We start from the raw sequence: 20,087 nt of genomic DNA, 5'->3' as shown, positions 1-20,087 counted from the left end.
GATCTACGTTAATCTGTGAAAAGTTTGCCGAAAATCCAGACAGCAAGATTTCGAAGCTTCTAACGATCTACCCTGGCTTCCCTGCATTGCGCAATGGGTGATTACGTGCCATCTTAGAGGATTATGCGCCGCATACGCACGTGGGCCGGTGAGCAACCTGCCGTAACCCCGCATGATGGTCGGAACAAGACGGTGCATGATTGCACGACGGAATGCAGAATAATGTCGTAATATGCACACGCCCGACATGCAGCCTGCGCTCTCTGGCCCTTTTGGAAGCCTCCCTAACGAGGGCGGAAACGAACAAATTGTACTGATGTTACTATCCAGTTGCCGGCTAGGGTCTGGCGTTTGATCAGCACGAAGCTTCCAGGAGGCTGCTTCAGGGCTGAATCCAAAACCTCATCCAGGGCTTGTTGGCCTCCCAAAAAAACGATGTTGAATAACCAGTCGCCTGTGACCTTAAACTGAAATGCAAAAACGGAATATCTTGGGAGCCGGCAGCGGCTGAACCCGAAAATCTCACACATCTCGGCTTGTTTCACGTGGAAAGGTCACAGGGTCCTTGCTAGGGTGCTTCGTTATGTTCACCAGTAAAAGGAATTATCAATCAGCGGGCTTCAGTACGATAAAAGTGCTTAAATTTGACATCCAAGCGTTCTGAAGCATCCCAACAACGTGCTCTTAGTGCTCGATGAATTAATTAAAATTGCTGGCCGGCTAGCTGGCAAGTGGCCGTTGGACACGTTCTCGCCCACTGATTACAGCACCTTTCGTGTTGAATCACCACTCACCACTAATTGATTGTGCTCCCATCGATCCTGTTCCGAGTATGTACTGCTGCCACGAAACACGGCCACGGCCACTTGAGGGCATACAATCCAATCCACAGCAGCTCCCAGCATCAATGTGTAATCAATTGACACCCGGAAATGGCCCATAATGCAATTATGAGATGCACCGGCAACAGTACGGGCGGCACAGCACGGTGGCTGGTTTCCGGGGCACGTGCAATACCTCCGAGAGCTCGAAAGCCAATTGTTGATGAGTCGAAGCATGATAAATTCGACCGAGGCACGAAAGCCACCGACAACGGGGGCTCATAAGCAACATCCACTGGGGAACATGGATGGCTGCGGTTTAGAACTGCATTATAAAGGACGCCTGCAGTTCGGGGTGACATGTCAAAGTGAAAATCGAAATTCGCTTCGAAAGTTCGAAACATTCAACTTTAAGTGAACTTATAACTCCAACATACTTTAAATGGTCAATCCTTTTCCTTGATTTCTGAATGGTTAAGCAAAAGTGCGTCCAGTTTCGAAATACTATAATACCGAAACTATTGAGCAGAGACTGCCAACAGTCTGCATTAAGGATTTCGAGTATCAAGGGAACCGGAGACTGTTCGACAAACTTTCCATTCTCCTTTTGATACATTTTCTGTCATGTTGTAAAATGGCAACGTTCTGCCTGAGATCCTAGAAATTCGATGGATGGTTAGCGCTTGGTAGAGTTAAACAGTTATCGTATAATTTGTAAAAATACTACTGAGGCTAAGAACTAACGGAAGCCAGTCGATTATCGTTGTATGGTGCATTATGAATTCTTTTCAACCGGCCAAACTGTCACCAAAGAATACTATATAAGAATCTTGGGTGTGGTTTGCTCCTTGGTTCAACTTCCTCGTGATGTTTTTGCATCACATGTTTGGGATCACTTCGTGATTATTTCGACACAAACTCAACTACCGTATTCGACTGACTTAGCACCGTGTGACTTCTGACCAATCGCTAAACTCAAGAGACTGCTCCGTGGACACTGTTTCAGAGCGAACATTGGAGATTAGAACCGAAACGAATAATGTGTTGAGGGTTATTTCTAAAACGGACCATTTGGATCGTTTCGAAAATTGGATAAAATATACACAAAGATGTATTGCAAAGAGTAGGGATTATTTTAAAGGTTACTTAGATTTAGAAGAATAAATAAGTTATAAGTTATAATAAAAAGTTGTAAGCGAATTCCCGCCTTTTTTGCCCACAATAGTATTCCCACCGTAACTGAAGTTGGTCATTTTCGCCAAAAACATCTTGCAGTAACACACGATATCGACAATAATTTGATTGGATTTCGTTAGCCAAAATGCAATTAATAGGACATTCATTACAATAACCCCTTTTTGAATAAATGGCGTCGCTCGCCGGGGTCGCTAATCGGCGAGCCAACCAACACTACACTATTCAAACGAACCGGATGTTACGTCACTGTTTTTCGTGCGTTTCTCCAGCCGCGGCACAAAAAGTTTTGGGTAAACATATTTGAAAGTCGTCACCTGCCACGAACGATGATGAGTCTTTTCGTGTGAATTACGATCAGCGATGACGGGCGCGGCCCAACAAAGCACGTGTACCCAGCATCGCACGTGTTCACCGCTATTGATTATTCATCTTCACGTCCGGTTGATGTCGGATCTAGTAGGACAGATGGGTAAAGCGGCTTTCGTGGGACATTAAGCCAAATGACTTTGGGGCAACTTTCGAATTATCTTACTTTGCGAAAAAACTGAAACGATCCCGGCGAGTCGATCGTGTGCTGGCGGGCCAGGGTTGCGTGCGACGGTACGCTGCTCTGCCGGAACCAGGGGAGCGAAATTTTGCGGCCACTCTTTTTGGTCGAGCCACTCGGGCAGAGGCCACCACTGGGCGCTTTCGATGCAGGACTTCCGGTACAGTCACTAACGCCACCGCCGTCGCCACCCTTGTCCACGCTGCCATTGTTGTTGTTGCTGTTGGACACCTTCGACATGCTTGATGTTGCGCTTTCCGGGGCGGGGCGGCGCGTTACACTGACACTGCGCAACACTCACGGTAAGGACGAGCCAAGCACCGGTCGTCGGCGGGCAGCATACTTAACGGCTTTCACCGAACGCCTCGAGGATACGCGGGGCACCTGGCCGCGAGCTTTAACACTTATCACTTAAACCAACAGACTTCGGCCGAGCTACCGTGGTCGGCGCCGGAGGGAGAACGCAAAGTGGTAATCAATTTAATTTACAGCCCATAAAGTGTTGACCGACCCCGGACGGGGTGGGTTTGTTTGGCCGACCGCACGGAAGCACATCGATTGATTGGTGGCGGCAGGTTTTATGGGCAATTTGTGGCAAAAACGGTGCTCCATCGACGGACGAGCGAGCGAACGAGAGAGAGAGAGAGCGAGAGAGTGGGCGCGGAATAATGCTGCGAACGTGCATAATGACCCCGAAAATACAGTCTAAGGAGTCGGCAAGATGGATGGGCTGGGGAACCTTCGGTGGCGAGCTGGTCAAAGATTGCCGACAACGCCCGTGGTGTAGTCGGATGGATTGGAGGCAAATTTTCCTAATTTTCCCCGATCCAAAAGCCAGAACCGTTCAATCGTCGGATCGTCGAATCCCAGCACCGTGAGTGATTGAGGAAAAAGGATCGACAGCGTGTGTGGGTGCATGTGCGTGTCACGCGTGCACCCGATACGCCCCATCGGCGCTCCGGTGGCGTGGACTGGAAAATGTAGTCGAAGTCGAACCGAAAACCTTGGCACGCGGCGGGAAGGAATGAGCCCATGCGGCGTGGCAGCCGGCTGGTTGGGGGGATGGATGGAATTTCTTTGTGACAAAAATAACACACCCTCCATCACCCTGTCGCCGATCGGCCACCGACCGGTCGGTGGTGGTCAATCGAAGGTCGGTTCCATCGTCGCAGATGAAAGGACTTGGCCGTGGCGCTCGGCCGCCGCGGGAACCTTGACACGCAGGAAGGTTGGTGGACGGCTGGTGTCGATGACAGCGTTCCCGGCACTCGGACGCCAGTCGAAACCGGTCCATCGGTCGCACCAAATCGCAGCAAACAGTCTCACCGACCAAAGTGGCAACACTGGTATTTATCCTGGACGACTTCACGCGGCGACAGCGACAATGTGTGTGTCTTCTCCCAATTCACGAAAGGGACATGGTGCCCGAATACACCGATAAATCGTTCGAATCCTTTAACCTTTCTAATAGATTCGTTCGTTCGTTCGATGCTATGAAATTGCCGGGTCGCTTAGTTTATCATAGAAGGAAGATATAAAATAAAATAATGTAACGGAAGATAGCGATTCGGTTGGCGGAAGATGGATATTAGCGGCAGCAATTTGAGACCCCAAATCGGTGAATGGAAATTATGAAGACTACAATAGAATAGGCAGAGGAAGCTCTGCTCGCGTTTCCACTATTCATTCTGATTGGGAAAACATTGGACGGTTATGAAATCCGCCTTTTGGCCTCTCTTTCTGTGCATTTTGAGTGATAATAATCCTCAAACAACAGCAGACGCTAGCGACCCCATGCACCCTTTTCTTTTGCTTCGTGCCCGTCTAACCCCACCATTATGTAACGCCGAGCTGGGCAGAATATGCCGCCGTCGAGGAGGCCATCAAAATCTCGGCCATTCGAAAAACCGGTCCCCGTCGGTTGGCCGCACGCCCGGCAGATCGGTTTTGACAGCCACCTGTCACCGGTGTTAATCGGTCGTCAAAATGGGACGATGAGTCCGCGACCCGACTTTGGACCGCAACGTGACGTTGGACCTTCGGCCAAGAAATACACAAAAACCAACACGAACATTTTCACGGGCCACTGACCTACAGAGTGGCGTCACTGTTGTTTCGGATGAAAATTTTATAGTGTTCGTGCCCCAGCTTTTATGAGCGTGGAAGCGCGCCACAGGAAGTGACCGGCCCCGAAGGGGGCAGGATACTTAGAGCGGCAAACCACAACATTTCAGACCCACCGCGCGGGCGAAATGCAAAATTTGGAAAATCGTCTCTGGGCCGTCGGCACATTTTCTGTCCGGTTTAGCGTTTTTCCCGGTGTCCACGCGACGGTGTGTTTACATCGCTACAGTTCGGTGCGAAGATCTTCTGCCTCTCTCTCTCCCTCCCACACACTCTCTCTGTGGGTGGTGGGCCTGTTACAATCACAACATTCTAATGTACGATCGGCTCTCAAGGGTAAAGAGGATGCTTTCACTTTTCGTGCGCGCTTCACGAGCAGCGACCACAGATCGCCCGGCACGCCAGGGCTATAAAAATGGCGAAAAGTAGGACAACCGGCACATGTGGAGTGCCAGCCACGCAGCAGACGCTGCCACCTTTCGCTGAGTGCTGAGCTGGAGCCGCCTTTAATGAGTTTTTCCCATTTTTATCTTCGCCTTCGGTTGTCTATTTCAGACTTTTGTTTGCGGACGGTTACTCTGGCGGTGCACCCAAAAAAATGATGAACGAGCTGAGAAGCTGCTGGCTTGGGCGCGTTATCCAAGTAGCCGATGGCCTCCATTTTGTTGAAATATTTCATCGCAAAAAGAAACGCAAACAACTATCAACACGTCGGTCAATAACGCAACGGACTAGCAATCCGCCGATGTCGAGAGGATTAAATCGGAACTCTTTTCGAAGGGACAAACATTGGAACAATAAATTGTAACTAACGTATGAGCTGAAAAGTCTCGGGTCTAAAGAACAGATAGCGATAGCCTTATTGCAATCATCTTTTTCTCAGTTATTACTTACTTTAAAAAACTTATTAAAATTTTATGCTGTTGAGTAACTGAAGGCTAAGGAAAACAATACATTTTGTCTTTTCAAAAGAATGGATCAAAAAACAAATTTTGTGTTTTAATTTTACACTGCTTCTTGATGTAAAAAATACCGTTCAAGCAAAACAATGGCTTGAAAAGTATTATAAGGACTCGCAAACCGCAATGGACGTCCAAAAACAAAAAATCGGTTTGAATGTTCGACAAGTGAAGGTGCATGAGTTAGCTGTCATTGTAAAGATATCAAAAGAACATGTTGGCTTTATATTGCATGAACATTGCACGAGGTGAAAGCTCTGTTCAAAGTGGATGCCGCGTTTGCTGATCCGGAGCAGTGTTTGAGAGCAATTTGTGAACCTCGTCCAAAGCGCCTGAAAGTACAACAATTGGTACGTACGGCAAAGAAAATAATTTTATTTTATCTAGATAACGCACCGTGTCACAAGTCAATCAAACCAACGACAAAAGTACATGAATTGGCAAAAGATTGATGAATTGAACCCGGACTTGCTCTCACATCCACCCTATTCACCGTGGATTTGGCTCCCAATGATTACTATGGTTGTCCACAGGCCTCAAAAAATGCTCGCCGAATCTGAGGCTTATTTTGCAGCAAACGACAATTCGTTCTACAAAAGTGCTATTGAAATGTAGGAGTGAGTGCTGGAATGATTGTGTGGCTCTCGGTGGATAATACGTTCATGAATGAAGCCACTTCTGAACAAAAAATGCACTTTCTTTCCTAGGTCCGAGACTCATCAGCCCACGTGTCAGTTGACCACACTTGGTGGAGGGTCAAAACTGGAAACTGAGGGAAGCGAACGGAATGGCTGCATTCGAATTGAACCCCAAAACAGCGGTGTATTTTCAATGGCAGTTCCAGGAATTGTGGAGCGGTGTGTACCACAAAAAGTTCTCGCCGTGTTCGGGTACGGCCCCGTCAACCGCTCTTGGGAGCGATGCAAGGGCTCTTCCGGTGGGGGTTTCGCGACTGTTGCCTGCATTGCGACGGCCACCGCCGTCTGCTCGTCAACACCGTTCGGTCGTGACATACGTACGCTACGCCCCACGGTATTTACCAATTGCTCGGAGCTCAAACAGAGCGCCCGCACGCCTTTTCTTCGGGGAAGGAAGAAGTCGCTGTCGCCCCTTTCTGGCACACAACAGCACACCTTTCTTGAAACTCTTCTCGCGGGTGGCGCACGGAGGGGAGGCGCTACTATTTGGCTAACCGCGGAGCGCCCCGCACGAAACGGGCGAAAATATGCGAATGAATGAGTCTCCATTCATTATCCGGCCCGCCACCGCCGCCGGTGAAGTATGATCTCAAGTTTCGATTGAAAGGAGCCCACCCAACAACAGCACTGTGGCCGCCACCCCTCAATGATTTCGTTTATCTCTGCGTATCTGGCCCGCATGGTGAGCCTTTCGGCTGTCGGGAGCTTTAAAGCGGTTCCATTCACGGCGGCGAATTTCATTAAACAAAAAAGAGGATCCTAAAACCGGTGACCACCGCTCCGTCGACCCTTTGAAATCCTCGTGCCCACCTCCCCCACCGCCCTCGGCCTGGATGGTCGTGGAATGTTTCGCTCCGTTCCGTACCGGACCAATTCGCCGAATCCCCGCCGGGGGTGGACGGGCGCGCTAATTTTGCCGGAATTTTGCAAAGCATATTTTGCGTGTATACGCCCGCACGAGAAAGCACGCGCCCGCGTGTGTAGGTGGGTGGTCGATGTTCAGAACTTTTGACATTTTGCTCCATTCGCCAGGAAGATACTTTACGGTGTGTGGCGGGGTACCGTAGCACCCTTCATTGGGATATTATATTTTTACTCATCACGGCTCTTCACGGCTTTGTTTGTGGCCTTCCAAAACCTGTGTGCGTGCGCGTGTATGTGTGCTGGTGATCGGAACGTGTGCACAGGAGCGGCAGCTGTACCAACAAGGATCAACGCGCCCCGAGGGACCGCAAGGACGACGAGTAATGGCAAAAGGATAACACGGCGCAAGGGGTCCCAGCGCACCGGCTGGGGAGGGGGCCAGAGGGCACCGCATTTTCGTGTGGGAAAATGGTCGCATTATTTTTCACTTTTCTTACGCACGGCGGTCATCAACCAGCTCCTCGCCAACCGCGCTGTCCTCCCGGGCGCCATCAATCATCCCACCCACCGCCAGCTGCCAGAGGGACCCTCCGTGGCAATCGTCCCCCCTGGGAGGGTGGGTGGCGAAAGATGAAAATTGCCCGGCACACAAACACACGCAAGGTGGAAAATCAACGATGGCGATGGCGCGCGTGAAGCTGGGGCACGTTTAATTATGATTTCCCCGGAGCCACCGGAGGACATTTTCTGAGCATCCTTCCTTCATCTGACAGACCCGAAGAAACACACACCCACACGTACGTATGGCCAGAGTAAGGGACGAGAGCTGCCTTCGAGCACCAAACACAAACGGTAAGAGACCGCAGCGGCTTTTGTTTCAAGCTGTTCCCTTCTGTGTTGATCCGAACGGTTTTATCTTATTTATATACTTCAAAAGACAAAAAAACACACGGCCACATACGGCCTATGAGTGCCGTGCCGTGTCACGATTTGTTGCACTTTGTGGCAAGATATCTCGGCGGACGGCAGACTAACTAGACCTCTAGAGCTGGCAATAAAACACACTTTTCGCGTTTTGGCCGTTTCGGCGAGCGGTGGGAACTTTTGCTGCAGTGATGAACTAACGAATCCAAAAGTGACCCAAGGAAGTGACACTTTTACACCTCCTTTCGGTAGGGACGCCAGTAGCCAGAGAAAAGATCCTCCTCCTGGGGCGCCGTGTGTCCGAAGATGAACGGTCTCATCTCTCTCTCTGTCACTCTCTCGCTCTCTCTCTATCGTTTGCGCTCAGCGGGTGAAAACTTAAGCCCCCAACCGGTCCTGGAGGGGTCACTGCTGCTGCTGCTGTCAGAAGGACACCCGAAGGCGAAAAGGAATCACACAGCGCGCGACATACACATACACAGAGCACGGTCGGGAGCGCCGCGAGTCCCTTCCCGCGGGCACCGGGATCCGGGACAGGACAGGCGAACCACTCGAGTGTCCGGCACGGAGCTGATCCGTCCAACTGCTGCTGCTTCTGCTGCTGCGTTTCTGCGTGGGAAACACGTTCGCGGACACGCCAACCGTTCGTGCATAGCTCCGCGGACACACTGATCTCTGGATGTCGGTCGGGCGGTCGCGGCCAACCGAACCCTCTCGGAGACGGGCGCGAACTGCCGCCGCTTTGTACGTGTGTACGTGTGTGCGTCTGTGTGCCCGCAGCCAAGGTCCTCTAGGGCGCGCGCTGGGCGCTCATGGCTTATCTTGATTTCTCTCGCGCTCCCTCTATGTTTTATCAGTGGCCCTCTCTCTCTCTCTCTCTGGCTCGCTCTCGCCGGGACTGCAGTGAAGGAGAAGGTTTCCCCTTCTTCCAGGGGTCCCTCTGCGTGCCATCCTTCCATTGGGGCGATTTTCCCTCCCATTTTCTATCTCCCTTCTATCTAATCCTTTTTTTTATTTCACTCTCTCTCTTTTTTGGGGATAAGTTGGACCAGTGGCCTGTGATAAGAACATTTGGTCTTCTCCGAGAGACCGAAGAGAATGAACGGTGAATGAGCCGTTCTCTTCGTTTCAAGTGAGTGATCGGCTGTGTGTTCATTCCGATTGAGTACCGGCCTGATTGGGGAAATGAGGGCGACTCTCTGCGAAGGATCCTCAGTGTGGTCATTCCGAAAGGAAACTCAACAGTAATTACGATTAGCGTACGGCACAGACACAAAAAAGGAAGGGAAAACGGTTCCGCGACAGGTTGCGGACAGCTCAGGAGCAACACATTGTTGCGAGCGTGAACAGCAGCAGGATGAATGGAAAAATACGGCGTTTAAATGTAGCGTAACGACAGACCCCAAAGACAAACTTTCTGCTTTGTCTATCTACTATACGGCTAATGGGTTTGAGCCATCATTGCGCTGTCCGACGCTGGCGTCATCCTACGCTCCCTGTTACATCACTACATTGCGTGAGGTTCATCTTCTGCAGCGTTCCATCCGAGTGTGGTGGCACCGGAAACGGTACCGAGAACGGATACGCTGTGTTGTTTACGAAAGCCGGAGAGCGTGCGACCCACCAATGGAGAGGTTTGGGTCGAATTACTGTAAACGACTGCAAAACTAAAGTGATGCGAAATGTGAATAAGTTAAGCATGTTTTGCGTGGACCACGTCCACAGCACCGGGCAACCGGGCCATTACTCAGCTGGACTGCCCCGAGCGAGCTGACAAATTCATAAAAATCAGTAGGACTATCAAGTGAAAGGCTTCCCATCAATAAAATTTATCACCAACAGCGGCATGGCATAACCAGGAAGCAGCGTATGGTGACGCCTTCCGGATAAGCGCAAATACGGAGTCGAGAGAGAAAAAAAGGAATACCAGCACTCGAGAGCACGAAATGAGAATGCTGTTGATGCAATGAGAGCACAACAACAATCAACACAAAAACAAAGAGAGCAGAAATAAAGAGCGAGAGAGAGAGAGCGAACAAGTGAAAGCGGACCGACCGGCATCGGTGCGGTGGAGCAACAAACGAGAGTGGCGAAGCGAACGGAGAGACTGAGTGCTGCTGCTAAGCGGATCAGTGGACAACCGTCGGAAAGGGGGCGCCGGCCGTGCAGCCTCCTGCACGGACGGTGTCCTTGGATCAATGTTGGATGATAAAATTATTATGTAACAGGCACCGGTGTGGCCGAAACACGTCGCCAGCCGTTTTGTTTTTGTGTGTTGTAATCCAGCACTCGTGAATCCAGTTATTGTTCCGGTCCCGCTTCACTCCCACACACACAAAGGCACGCCGATGAAACCGGATGGAGACGCCTGGTGCCGCACGCTTCTTTGCAGGAGCCGCGCGCCGCGATAGATTAGCGCATTCGGAATCGAGGTTTGTTTTGTCCGCTTCATTCAGAGCGACGATGAATGATGAGCCGTAAAGAGCCTTGAAACGCTTGAAAAAGAAAAAAAAACACCCACAACGACCCACCGACGCTGTTTACATTGCTTGCCGTTATTTCATTATAGCGTACGGTGGAGGGACGTCCATTGCAAATCTTCGCAGCGCGCGCTGGGGTGGCGATCCGCAGAAGAAGCATCTCTCAGCGCGCGTAGCAATTAAGTAGAAATCACAAATCCGCCAACAAACACAACCGTCGGCTCATAACCGAATGCTATCTTGCAAGCACTCTCTCTCTCTCCCCGCTTCTATTGCTGTCTGTCTCACTTTTGCTATCTGTCGTCTTTAGTTCTTTTCTGAGCACTTCGCCCGTTTCTCTAATTGCTACGGTAGGGAGTTTACAGCGGCGGTCGGTGGCGCTGGTCGGATCCAGCTTCGACGCATTCTCATCAAACCTTCGTCCATCGGTGTAGTCCCGCGGTCCGGAGGAGCCGTTGCATACACTCTCGTAACAGCGCGTCCATGATCGACGCATACGTTACCGTGAGCACTGCACAGGAGAGTTGCGGGAAATGTCCGCACGGTACGCGATCACCACCGCATGAAAACTCAAACTCCACCGGGCCAGGCACAGCCGGATTCATTATAGCACCCTTGAAACTCATTACGGAATCGTGCCATCCACGTTTTCTCGGGTTCTGCTTTTACATTTCCGCTTTATCCTTTACAACCCCACAATCGTCCTCTTGTGGTCGCAGAAAAAGTGGCATTCAAAGCAGTGCCATTGTATTCCACTTTTTCATCCCCTTTCTTTAAGCAGCACTTCTGCTGGAGCGGCAGAACAGCCAGGGAACGATTGGGAACCGGGAAACACACTTCAGTGTGAAGTAGAAAACATGCTCCAAAGCGGGCCGGAAACCATCGTCTCGTCTCGTCTCGTCTGGCTGGTGGTTGTGTTGTGCATTAGCATTTCTTGCGTTTAATGAGGTTCGGCATAAATGTTAAACCGCTGAAGGTATACTTTACGTGCTTGGCACGTTCGGAGGGGCACTAGTCGCTAGACCCATCCATTCAGCGACTTTTGCCCACAATCTTAATTCTGTGTCTACCGGCATGGGGGACAATAATAATTCGCTTGTCGTGTAAAGGGAATCGAAAAGAAAATGAGACGTTCGCCTACCTTCTCGCTGTCGGTCGTGTTGCCGGACCCGAAGCTGGCCAACGAACTGCCATCCTGATCGTTGTCGTTGAGCGTATCATCAATGTCCTTCGACAGCCGCTGGCCAAGGTTCTTGCCGCTCACCTTGGCCGGTGATTTTAGCAGCGAGAACGAGGTGCCAGAGAAGTACGTCTCCTGCATGACCTCGCGCATTCGCTTCACCCACAGCTGCTTCGTTTCGAGGCTGTTCGCCTTCAGCACTATCCGATAGTCGGACAGTATGGGGGCGCGCCCGGTCCAGATGGCAAATTTACACTCGTCGCCCTCGATGTGCTCCGTAACGCCAAAATCTGACGGAAAAATCAATGAAACCATGCGTTAGTTGTGGCTGAAGGGAGAACCACTTCACTGAACAGCCGAGACACTTACCGGATGTTAGGAGCTTATGTTTGTAGATGTACTTCACCGTGCCATTGGTGTCTTTGACTTCCTTCGAGAACAGAATGTACAGCTCGAACAGGAACACGTGCCGGTCGCGGCCCTTCTTGATCAGGATCTGTTTGTTGTCCCACACAAGGAACGAGTCCTGCAGCACGACGTCGCCCAGATTGTTAATCGGTACGTCGCACTGCTCCAGCAGCGATAGGTGCATCACATCGTTCGCCTTCTTCGGCACATTCAGCATCACCTCGAGCCCGTCCTTGATCTCGCCCTGGCCCTCATCGCAGCACGACTGCAGATCCTTCAGCAGCAGCTGGTACTTCGTGATGCGCTGCACTGGCTTGATGAGGTACGCCGGTAGCGAGTGCTCGAGTTTGTGTTTCCGCTGGACCTCCTCGAAGTACGTTCCGCCGTGCTGCACCATGTAGTCCATCGACTGCGGCTTGTTCTGACAGTAGTGCACGTACATATCGAACTTGGCGGCCCACGTCACGAAACAGTGGCCGACGTCCTCCGGCATCGTTTCGTACTTTTCGAGCTCGCGCAGAAATATTTTTTCGTGGAACTGGAAAATGTCTTCAATGTTCGCGAACAGGATGTGCTCCTTCCCGAGCAGGTTGGCGGGCACGCTCTGGCCACCTTTGAGCTCGCGCAGAAACACTCCGATGCACGTCTCGAGATCCTTCACGTACGTTCGCTCCGTCTGAAGTAGCTCGGCCATTATGAACTCCTTCTTGCGCGCCGATTTGCGCTTCTCTTCGTTGATTTCCTTCTGGGCCGCGCCGACCGCTCCAGAGGCGGCTGCCGCAGCATTTAGCTTCGTTTCGAGTGATGGATCCGAATGGCGGTACTCGAGCACCGACGACGATGACGACGACGAACCGGAGTGGTGCGTTGCGCTCGAACCTGACCCTGCCCCGATGCCACTGCTACTACCGTACTCGCCACTGGCCACCAGCACGATCGAGGACGATGAGGCCATGGCGATGGCGGCAACACCGAGGGCAACAGATCCGCCCGACGACGAGATGCCCGAGCTCGAGCTGGCCGCAGAAAGGGAGGCTTTGCCGTTGTTAATGCTAGAGTTACTGCTATGGTTACTGCTATGGTTACTGTTATTGCTACTGCTAAGATTATTGTCATCCGGTTGCTGTATGATACCCGGTAGGCCGAGCGATTTCTCCAGATTTGATCGATAGATCTCCATCCGGTTGCTGAAGTCCTTGTAGCGGTAATCGACCGTCGCGACCCACTGCTTGATGGAGCTGGCGTGCGCGTGGCCCTTCTCCACCAGTGTGTCCGCTAGCTGGATCAGCAGCTTCACCCGTTCTCGGGTTTCCTTGGCGGTGCTTTTGAACTCGTTGTGCTCGCGCAGCAACAGTTCCGACTCCTCGCGGCTCGAGCACAGTTTATTTTTGCGCGACGAAAGGTACGCTTCGCCCGTGTCATGGATCCACTCGATCGCCTGCTTGGCCGATCGCTCGAACAGCACAAACTGCTGGCACTGGTCGAGCCGTTTCTTGCGCTGCGTCCAGTACTCGAGCACCTGCGTTTCCTGTGTGAGCAGCTTGTCCAGGATCGATTTGACGCGCGACTCGCTATTGATCGTGCTCGGATTCACGTGGTAGAACTGCAGCGAACGGGCCGCGTACTTGAGGAACGTTTCCGCCGTTCGGCGCGCCAACGTGCACGCCTTCAGGAATGCCTCCTTCTGCTCCTGGTGCTTCGTGATGAGCTGTACGATCTGCTGGCCCTTGTCCGTCGACCCGCCCCCTCCGCACCAGTCCTCCTCGCGCCGATACTCCTTCTCCAGGCTGTCGAGTACGTTGCACACTTGGTCGGCCGTTTTGAAAAAGTTCAACGAAGCCGTCACCAGCTTGTGGCGCTCCTCGGCGCAAGTCACCAGTTTTTGCCACTTTTTCGTCACCTCGTCCGCAATGTCCTTGATGCTCTGCGGGTCGTAGTGGTTCGCGTTCATCAGCGCATCGGCCCGATACTTCACCTGCACGGCCGCCGTGTGCGGCCGATCGATCCGCACCTGAAACTGTTCGTGCTCCTTGCGCAGCTGTTCCGCTTCCGGCAAGGCGCTGGGGATGGAGAAGCTGGCAATCAGCATCGCTTCCTCGTTGCGGATCCACGAGATCACCTGATTCGCGTCGTTCTGGAAGTGGCACAGCTGCATCGACTGCTCGAGCTTGATGCGCTTCGCCTCGGCCAGATCCTCCAGATCGAGTTCGCGATCGTGCAAAAACTCGAGCAAGTACTGCACCCGCGTCTGGGCCGTGTGGTTCGCGTCGGCCATTATAAACAGACCGGACGATTCGAACAACTTGTTCAGTTCCTGACCCTGGTTTATCACCTGGTACGTGGTGGTCTGCATCTGGCTAACGGACTCATTGTGGAGGCGCAGGAATTGTTCGGTTTTCTGAAAGTCACGTGACACCTCCGTGTGCTGTAGCTCTTCGGCCCACATCTCCAGCTGCGAGGACACTTCGAGCGCATCCCGTTCGAAGATGCGCAACCGTAGATACATATCGATCTTCATGCGTCGCGTCTGCCAGAGGTTCTCCAGATCGAGCCGGTTGTTCTTTATGCGATCGACCGCATTCTGAACGGCCGTCAGTGACCCGGAGCTGTCTTCTTCCTCGATCGGCCGTAACTCCGTCAGCAACGCTTCGCCTTGGGCGATCGCCTGCATACACGTTTTCAGTGTGCTTTCCTCTTGCTCCTTGCACTGCTCCAGCAACCGCTCCGTGCCCTCGAGGTGCTCGTTGGCCAGCTCGAGCGATTCCTCGTTCGTGACCTCCGCGTGCAGTTGCTCCTGCCAGGCGCAGATCTCTTTCTCGTTCGAGTAAAACACCACCGCCAGCTCGAGCCGTCGGCGCCGCTTGTCGACGCGCTCCGCAAACGAAGCCACGTTCGCCTCGAGATCGCGGGCCACCGAGTATATTTCCTGCGGCGACACCTCGCCCGATCGTGCCAACTCTTCGGCCGCCGTTAGCAGCTTCTCCGCATTGCGGTACGTGTTTTGCGCCACATTTTCAAAGTGCTCGTGGCTCGTCTGGTAGATGCGGGCCTTCTGTAGGCTCTTGCCGATGCCACGGTTTTTCCGCAGAAACACATCGCCATGGTTCTGCAGCCAGTCCAGCACCTGTTTCACGTCCTCCTGGAACAGGCGGAGCGCCAGCTTCTGGTGTAGCCGCATCTTGCCCGCACTCCACTTGATTTCCAGTGCCCGATGGTGGCCCAGAATTTGATGGATCACCGCCAGCACGTGGGACGCTCCCTCGCTGTAGTCGGCCGCCGGATTGCCACCATTGAAGTGGGCTTTTTCCTACAAAACAACGCAGAGTGGTGCATTTTGAACGTTCGTTTGGTTAAGGCCCGTCGCATCGTTTACTTACATTTTTCCGCGTGTTTACAATCGGCGGTTGATTGCAAACCTGCACCAGATGATCGAGTTGATAGAGCAGCTTTTTGCTAGTCGAATGCACCTCGGTGTATGCCTGGCACATCGCTTCGTACAGTGACTGGTGTGTCCCGATGGCCGTCTCCAGGATCTCCACGTTCGTCGGGGTCGGTATCGTTGATTCGCAGGCTGCCGCCCAGCTGCTCACGCTCTCCGTGTACTGTTCCGCCTTGTGGTGGAACACGACCGACAGCGTCAGCACCGCCGTCCGTTCGTCTAGCGTCGTGACAAAGTCTTTCCACGTCTTATCCAACCGGGCGGCCAGAGTACGAATGTGGCCGGCGGCGTAGTGATTACCCTCGTACAGCCGGGCCGCCACGGCCAGTATGCGGTTGATGTTGACGCACACGTTACGCGAGGTTATGGCGAAGCGCTGGTGTTCTTCTTGCAGATTTTTGGCGATCGCGTAGTTGTGCCCAATCTCGACGTACGTCTCCTGGAACACGTCCCGGTTGTGCAGGATCCAGTCGAACATTTTCTCGCAGTCCTGTTCGAACAGCCGCAGCTGGAAGCATTGGTCGAGTTTCGTTTTGCGATGCTGCCACAGGTTCAACAATTGCTGCTGGGCGTTCCGTACCGCTTCCAGCTGTTGCAGCACCTACAAAGAACGAAGCAGAACACAGATTATTGGAGGCCAACTCGATGGTTCAATTTCTGGGACCAACGTAACAGAACCAATACACCGAAAAACGGGTAAAAGGCTGTGGCTGCCCACAACCAATGCTAAGATTGTCCAACAAAAACTCGAAAAATAAGAATATTAAGTGCTTTTCAATGAACATCTCTGCTGCTCTAATGTCCTATGTTTCGAACGGAACACAATCATCTTTTTAAATGATTTTTCGACCCTTCTATTGGGAAACCACCCTGGTTTGCGCTTCATTACCCTGACCCCTTATCACAAACCTTCTTCGAACAATATCGTTGACAAACCAAACTTATCACAATAGGGCGCGGGTCTCATTCCGAAACTTTGCTCCAGTTTTGGCGGTGTCCTTACGGTTGGAAGAAACAATTTAAATACAATTATCGTCGTGCAAGATAGCGACGTCGCCGCCGTCGACGGTAGATAACCGCAACGGTGGGACGGCTAACGGTTGCGACAGCAGTCTCAAATCCGACTCAAAAAGTTCACCAATAATACGTTTATGATTGGACATAAATAGTCGCCCGTGAGAAGTTGGACAAATTATCATCGGACGAGAAAACATGGAAAACCAAACGACAAAGTTTCCGTGGATCGATGCTAAACTCTTGTTGCGCGATCATCGGGCGACAAGGCATGGCGGAAAAAGGCGGAGCGTAGACCTCGATTACCGTGGCCCTTCGTAATCACCACCGCGCCCCCGTTGCTTTTGAATTGGATGATGTTGTGTACCGCACCGGCGGCCGTTTTTATGCGCCGCCCCGAATCACACCACTTGATTCCCACACGAAACGCGGACAGCAACAAACTTTTGACAAAGTGCAAAACAATATAATTCCTGCCCTGCGCTCACGGTGCCAAGCCACACCGAGACTTTATATCCGACCGAGAATTTCACCCGTTGGGCCATGGTACGAAGAGTCTGCAAAAATCTAGGACAACCCACCATCCGGCTCCGACGCCGCTTCTAAACCTTCGACATCGGATGAAAGTCGTTCACGACGGTCGAGTTTCCGAAAGAAAAAATAAGCGTCTCTCTCGAGGGACTATCAATTAGTGTCGGGTCTTACACGGGTCCGAGAGGAGGAGCGCGCAACCGTTTGGCGAGAGAATTTCAAATAAACACTTCTACCGCCCACTTCGGAGCCACGGGACGGGGTCGATTAATTCTCGCATTTCTGGCGGCACCAGATCACCAGACACGACCCAGTCGGACCCGGTGCACGGATCACAACAATCCTCACCACCGGGCCGGTTGGTTCGAAACAAACAAAAACCGAGCGGAAAAGATCGCGCACCGGAAAATGCCATTTATTGCTACTTTAGTCAATCGCTGGCGGTTGCGGACACGGTAAGCAATTCTTCTCCGACTTGTTTTAATTATAGCGCGCAACGCGCAAGACAACGCAACACAAGACGCTGCTCGGAGCGCGTCGGAAAATGGGGTATTAAAAAGTGGAAAATCGCGGCCACTGGCCGCGGCGTAGAAAGCACGCAGCGCGAACCGAGATGGATTAGATAATGTGGCCGTCGGAGAGGAGTCTGCTGCGTTGATGATGGCCACAGTGCACAATCGCGCGGCGGCGTATAATGTGTGCACTTCCCAAATAACGCTCTGCTCTTTCTATTTCGCTTTCTGCCCAAAACCGGCCGAAAACGCTCCGAACGTAACGAGAGTGGACGAACTCTGGTCCCGACGAAGTGGCGATCGGAATTAATTGGCATCATTTTTTGATGAATAAACAACGAGACGCGCCAATGCCAAAAAAGGTGGAGAAAAAGAGAAACTCTCGCGTCTTGGCGGCGCATCCATTTTCTTGAGTAGCCGCAACTTGGTCGGCCTTTTTTCGGTTTTGCGGGCGGCTCGGCTGGCATTGCGAAAGGAGCACCGGACGCCGCCGCAAGTGTTATGCCCATCGGAGGAGGAAATCGATGCAATTTTGCGTTTCGATTTTCAACCATTTCGAAGGGCGTCAGTGGTCAAGCTAAAAAAGAAACGGCAGACGGTCAGTGAATGAGCGCGGCTGGAACGCATCCTCCACAGCAGAGCGCGTTGCGGAACACTTTATGGCGATCGCTTTTGGGGGGCAAAATTTTCACTTTCCACAACAGCCCGGGGGCGAATAATTTATGCAAAACTCAGAAAGGGGGAAAATTCTCGATTCAAAGGCCGATTGTTTCTGGCCGGCGGAGATAGAATTGGTCCCGGGGCATTACCGGACAACCGGATATTGCGCATCCGCATCGGTTGACTGGCATCGTGGTGCGATCTCGAGAAGACCGCGATGAGTACCGTCGTAAAGAACGGACTCTAAACGGACATTCCCGTTGTGGTTGCTGCTGCTGTTGCGCGTTGAAAAGCCGGCGAACCTCGCGCGTTTCGAAACCCCTTTGCGTAGTGCCGTGATTTTTTCAACATCCCCATCGTTTACGGACCACGATCGTCATCGCTACGCAGATCGCAGCAGAAATCGGAAAACATCCCGAATGAGTCTGTGGCCAAAATAGCGCCACTAGACGATCGCTGCCGCCGTCGGTCCGGAGTTCTGACGACCGCTCCGACGGGGACGAGGGCAGCGAAAAGTTCATTACGCAAATTCGATGCACTTTGTTGAACCGTTGCCGGCCACCAATCGGCGGCGGAACATGGCGGTTGATGTTGATGGCCGGTCCCGCACTACAAGAGAAAGAAATCCAGAAAGTGAAAACAACGCCAACGCCAAGCTCGGTGGTGGTTTCCGGTCCGAAAACCCCGGTTAACATATTTCCATCCATTCACAACGCAATTCACCCACAACACCCCCACAAAAAAGAGGCGGATGGTGAACTGTTGAGTGGTGCCAAGGAAACAAAAAACGGACGCACGGAAATCACGCGTGTGTGAATGGAAACTACAGTTCGGAACGGCGTGCAGTCGTAATTTTGTTTCGGTTTTGTTTCGCTGTTCGGCCACCATAATCATAAATGCGATTTTAACCTCGTGTCGTTCGCGTCGAACTGCCATTTTTTTTTTTTTTGAGTTTGGATTTTGGGTTGGGTGGCCACTTTCTTTGGGGCATTACTCCTCGCACGGGCAGCGAGCGTGTCGCGGTTCAACGACAGCCGCCGGGCAATGGCCACCGGCGCATCACTTTGATATGTTTTTCCGGTTTTGTTTTGAGCTTTTCGACACTTTCGATTTTTAGCCTGGATGGAGGATTACGATCAGAAAAGGGGTAATAAAATTAGACCAAAATTAGCCCCCGGGACGGAACGGAACGGAACCAGTTTGGGGACGTGTACTATTTGGAAGGCATCGGACTAGGAATCGACCAAACATCCAGCCGGGAAAGTCAACGGTGGTCACCACCATCGGCCAACTTCTGCCAATCGAAAAGTAAATCGAGCCCGCAGTCAGTAAGACTTATGGGCATCATCAATTCTGCTATGCTGCGAGTGAAACGCGAAGAGAACCCAATTGTTGTGTTCTTGTTCACCAACACTACCAAAAAGAGACGCCTGAAGATGCTTTAAAAACTTGTTGTCCTCTCTCTGACAAAACAAGAAATACTTATTTTGAACTGCTGGAAGTACTTACACAATTTTCCCTATCCATTAACAATGCGGCTCCCACAGAAGACCCTCAGAAGTAATTAAAAATGATAGCAACCTTAACTTCTTAGCGCGCGAACTGCATGCTACAATCTCGAAAAGCACAACGGACAACATTTGGGTTGTCACTGCGGCTTAGAGTTTATGCCATTTTAATGCATGTTTGTCCTTCCGACCTTCGGAACTGTCGTCGGGCTCAACAGCTC

At 51.9% G+C, this 20,087-nt stretch overlaps 1 protein-coding gene across 1 annotated transcript in view; it reads right to left on the bottom strand.

Annotated features, from left to right (window-relative positions):
- The window catches only part of LOC131216523 (triple functional domain protein), a 49,629-nt gene that overhangs the window by 24,297 nt on the left and 5,245 nt on the right, over positions 1 to 20,087 (bottom strand). Inside the window, exons 3-5 of the mRNA XM_058211032.1 lie at positions 15,580 to 16,242; positions 12,164 to 15,509; positions 11,756 to 12,084 (exon numbers count right to left, since the gene is read on the bottom strand). Coding sequence (XP_058067015.1) covers positions 11,756 to 12,084; positions 12,164 to 15,509; positions 15,580 to 16,242 — 4,338 coding nt within the window. The remainder of the gene's footprint in view (positions 1 to 11,755; positions 12,085 to 12,163; positions 15,510 to 15,579; positions 16,243 to 20,087) is intronic.

The sequence above is a fragment of the Anopheles bellator genome, chromosome 1 (genome assembly GCF_943735745.2).
Source record: "Anopheles bellator chromosome 1, idAnoBellAS_SP24_06.2, whole genome shotgun sequence".
Classification (NCBI taxonomy): domain Eukaryota; kingdom Metazoa; phylum Arthropoda; class Insecta; order Diptera; family Culicidae; genus Anopheles; species Anopheles bellator.
This window is presented reverse-complemented; position numbering and strand designations above follow the sequence as displayed.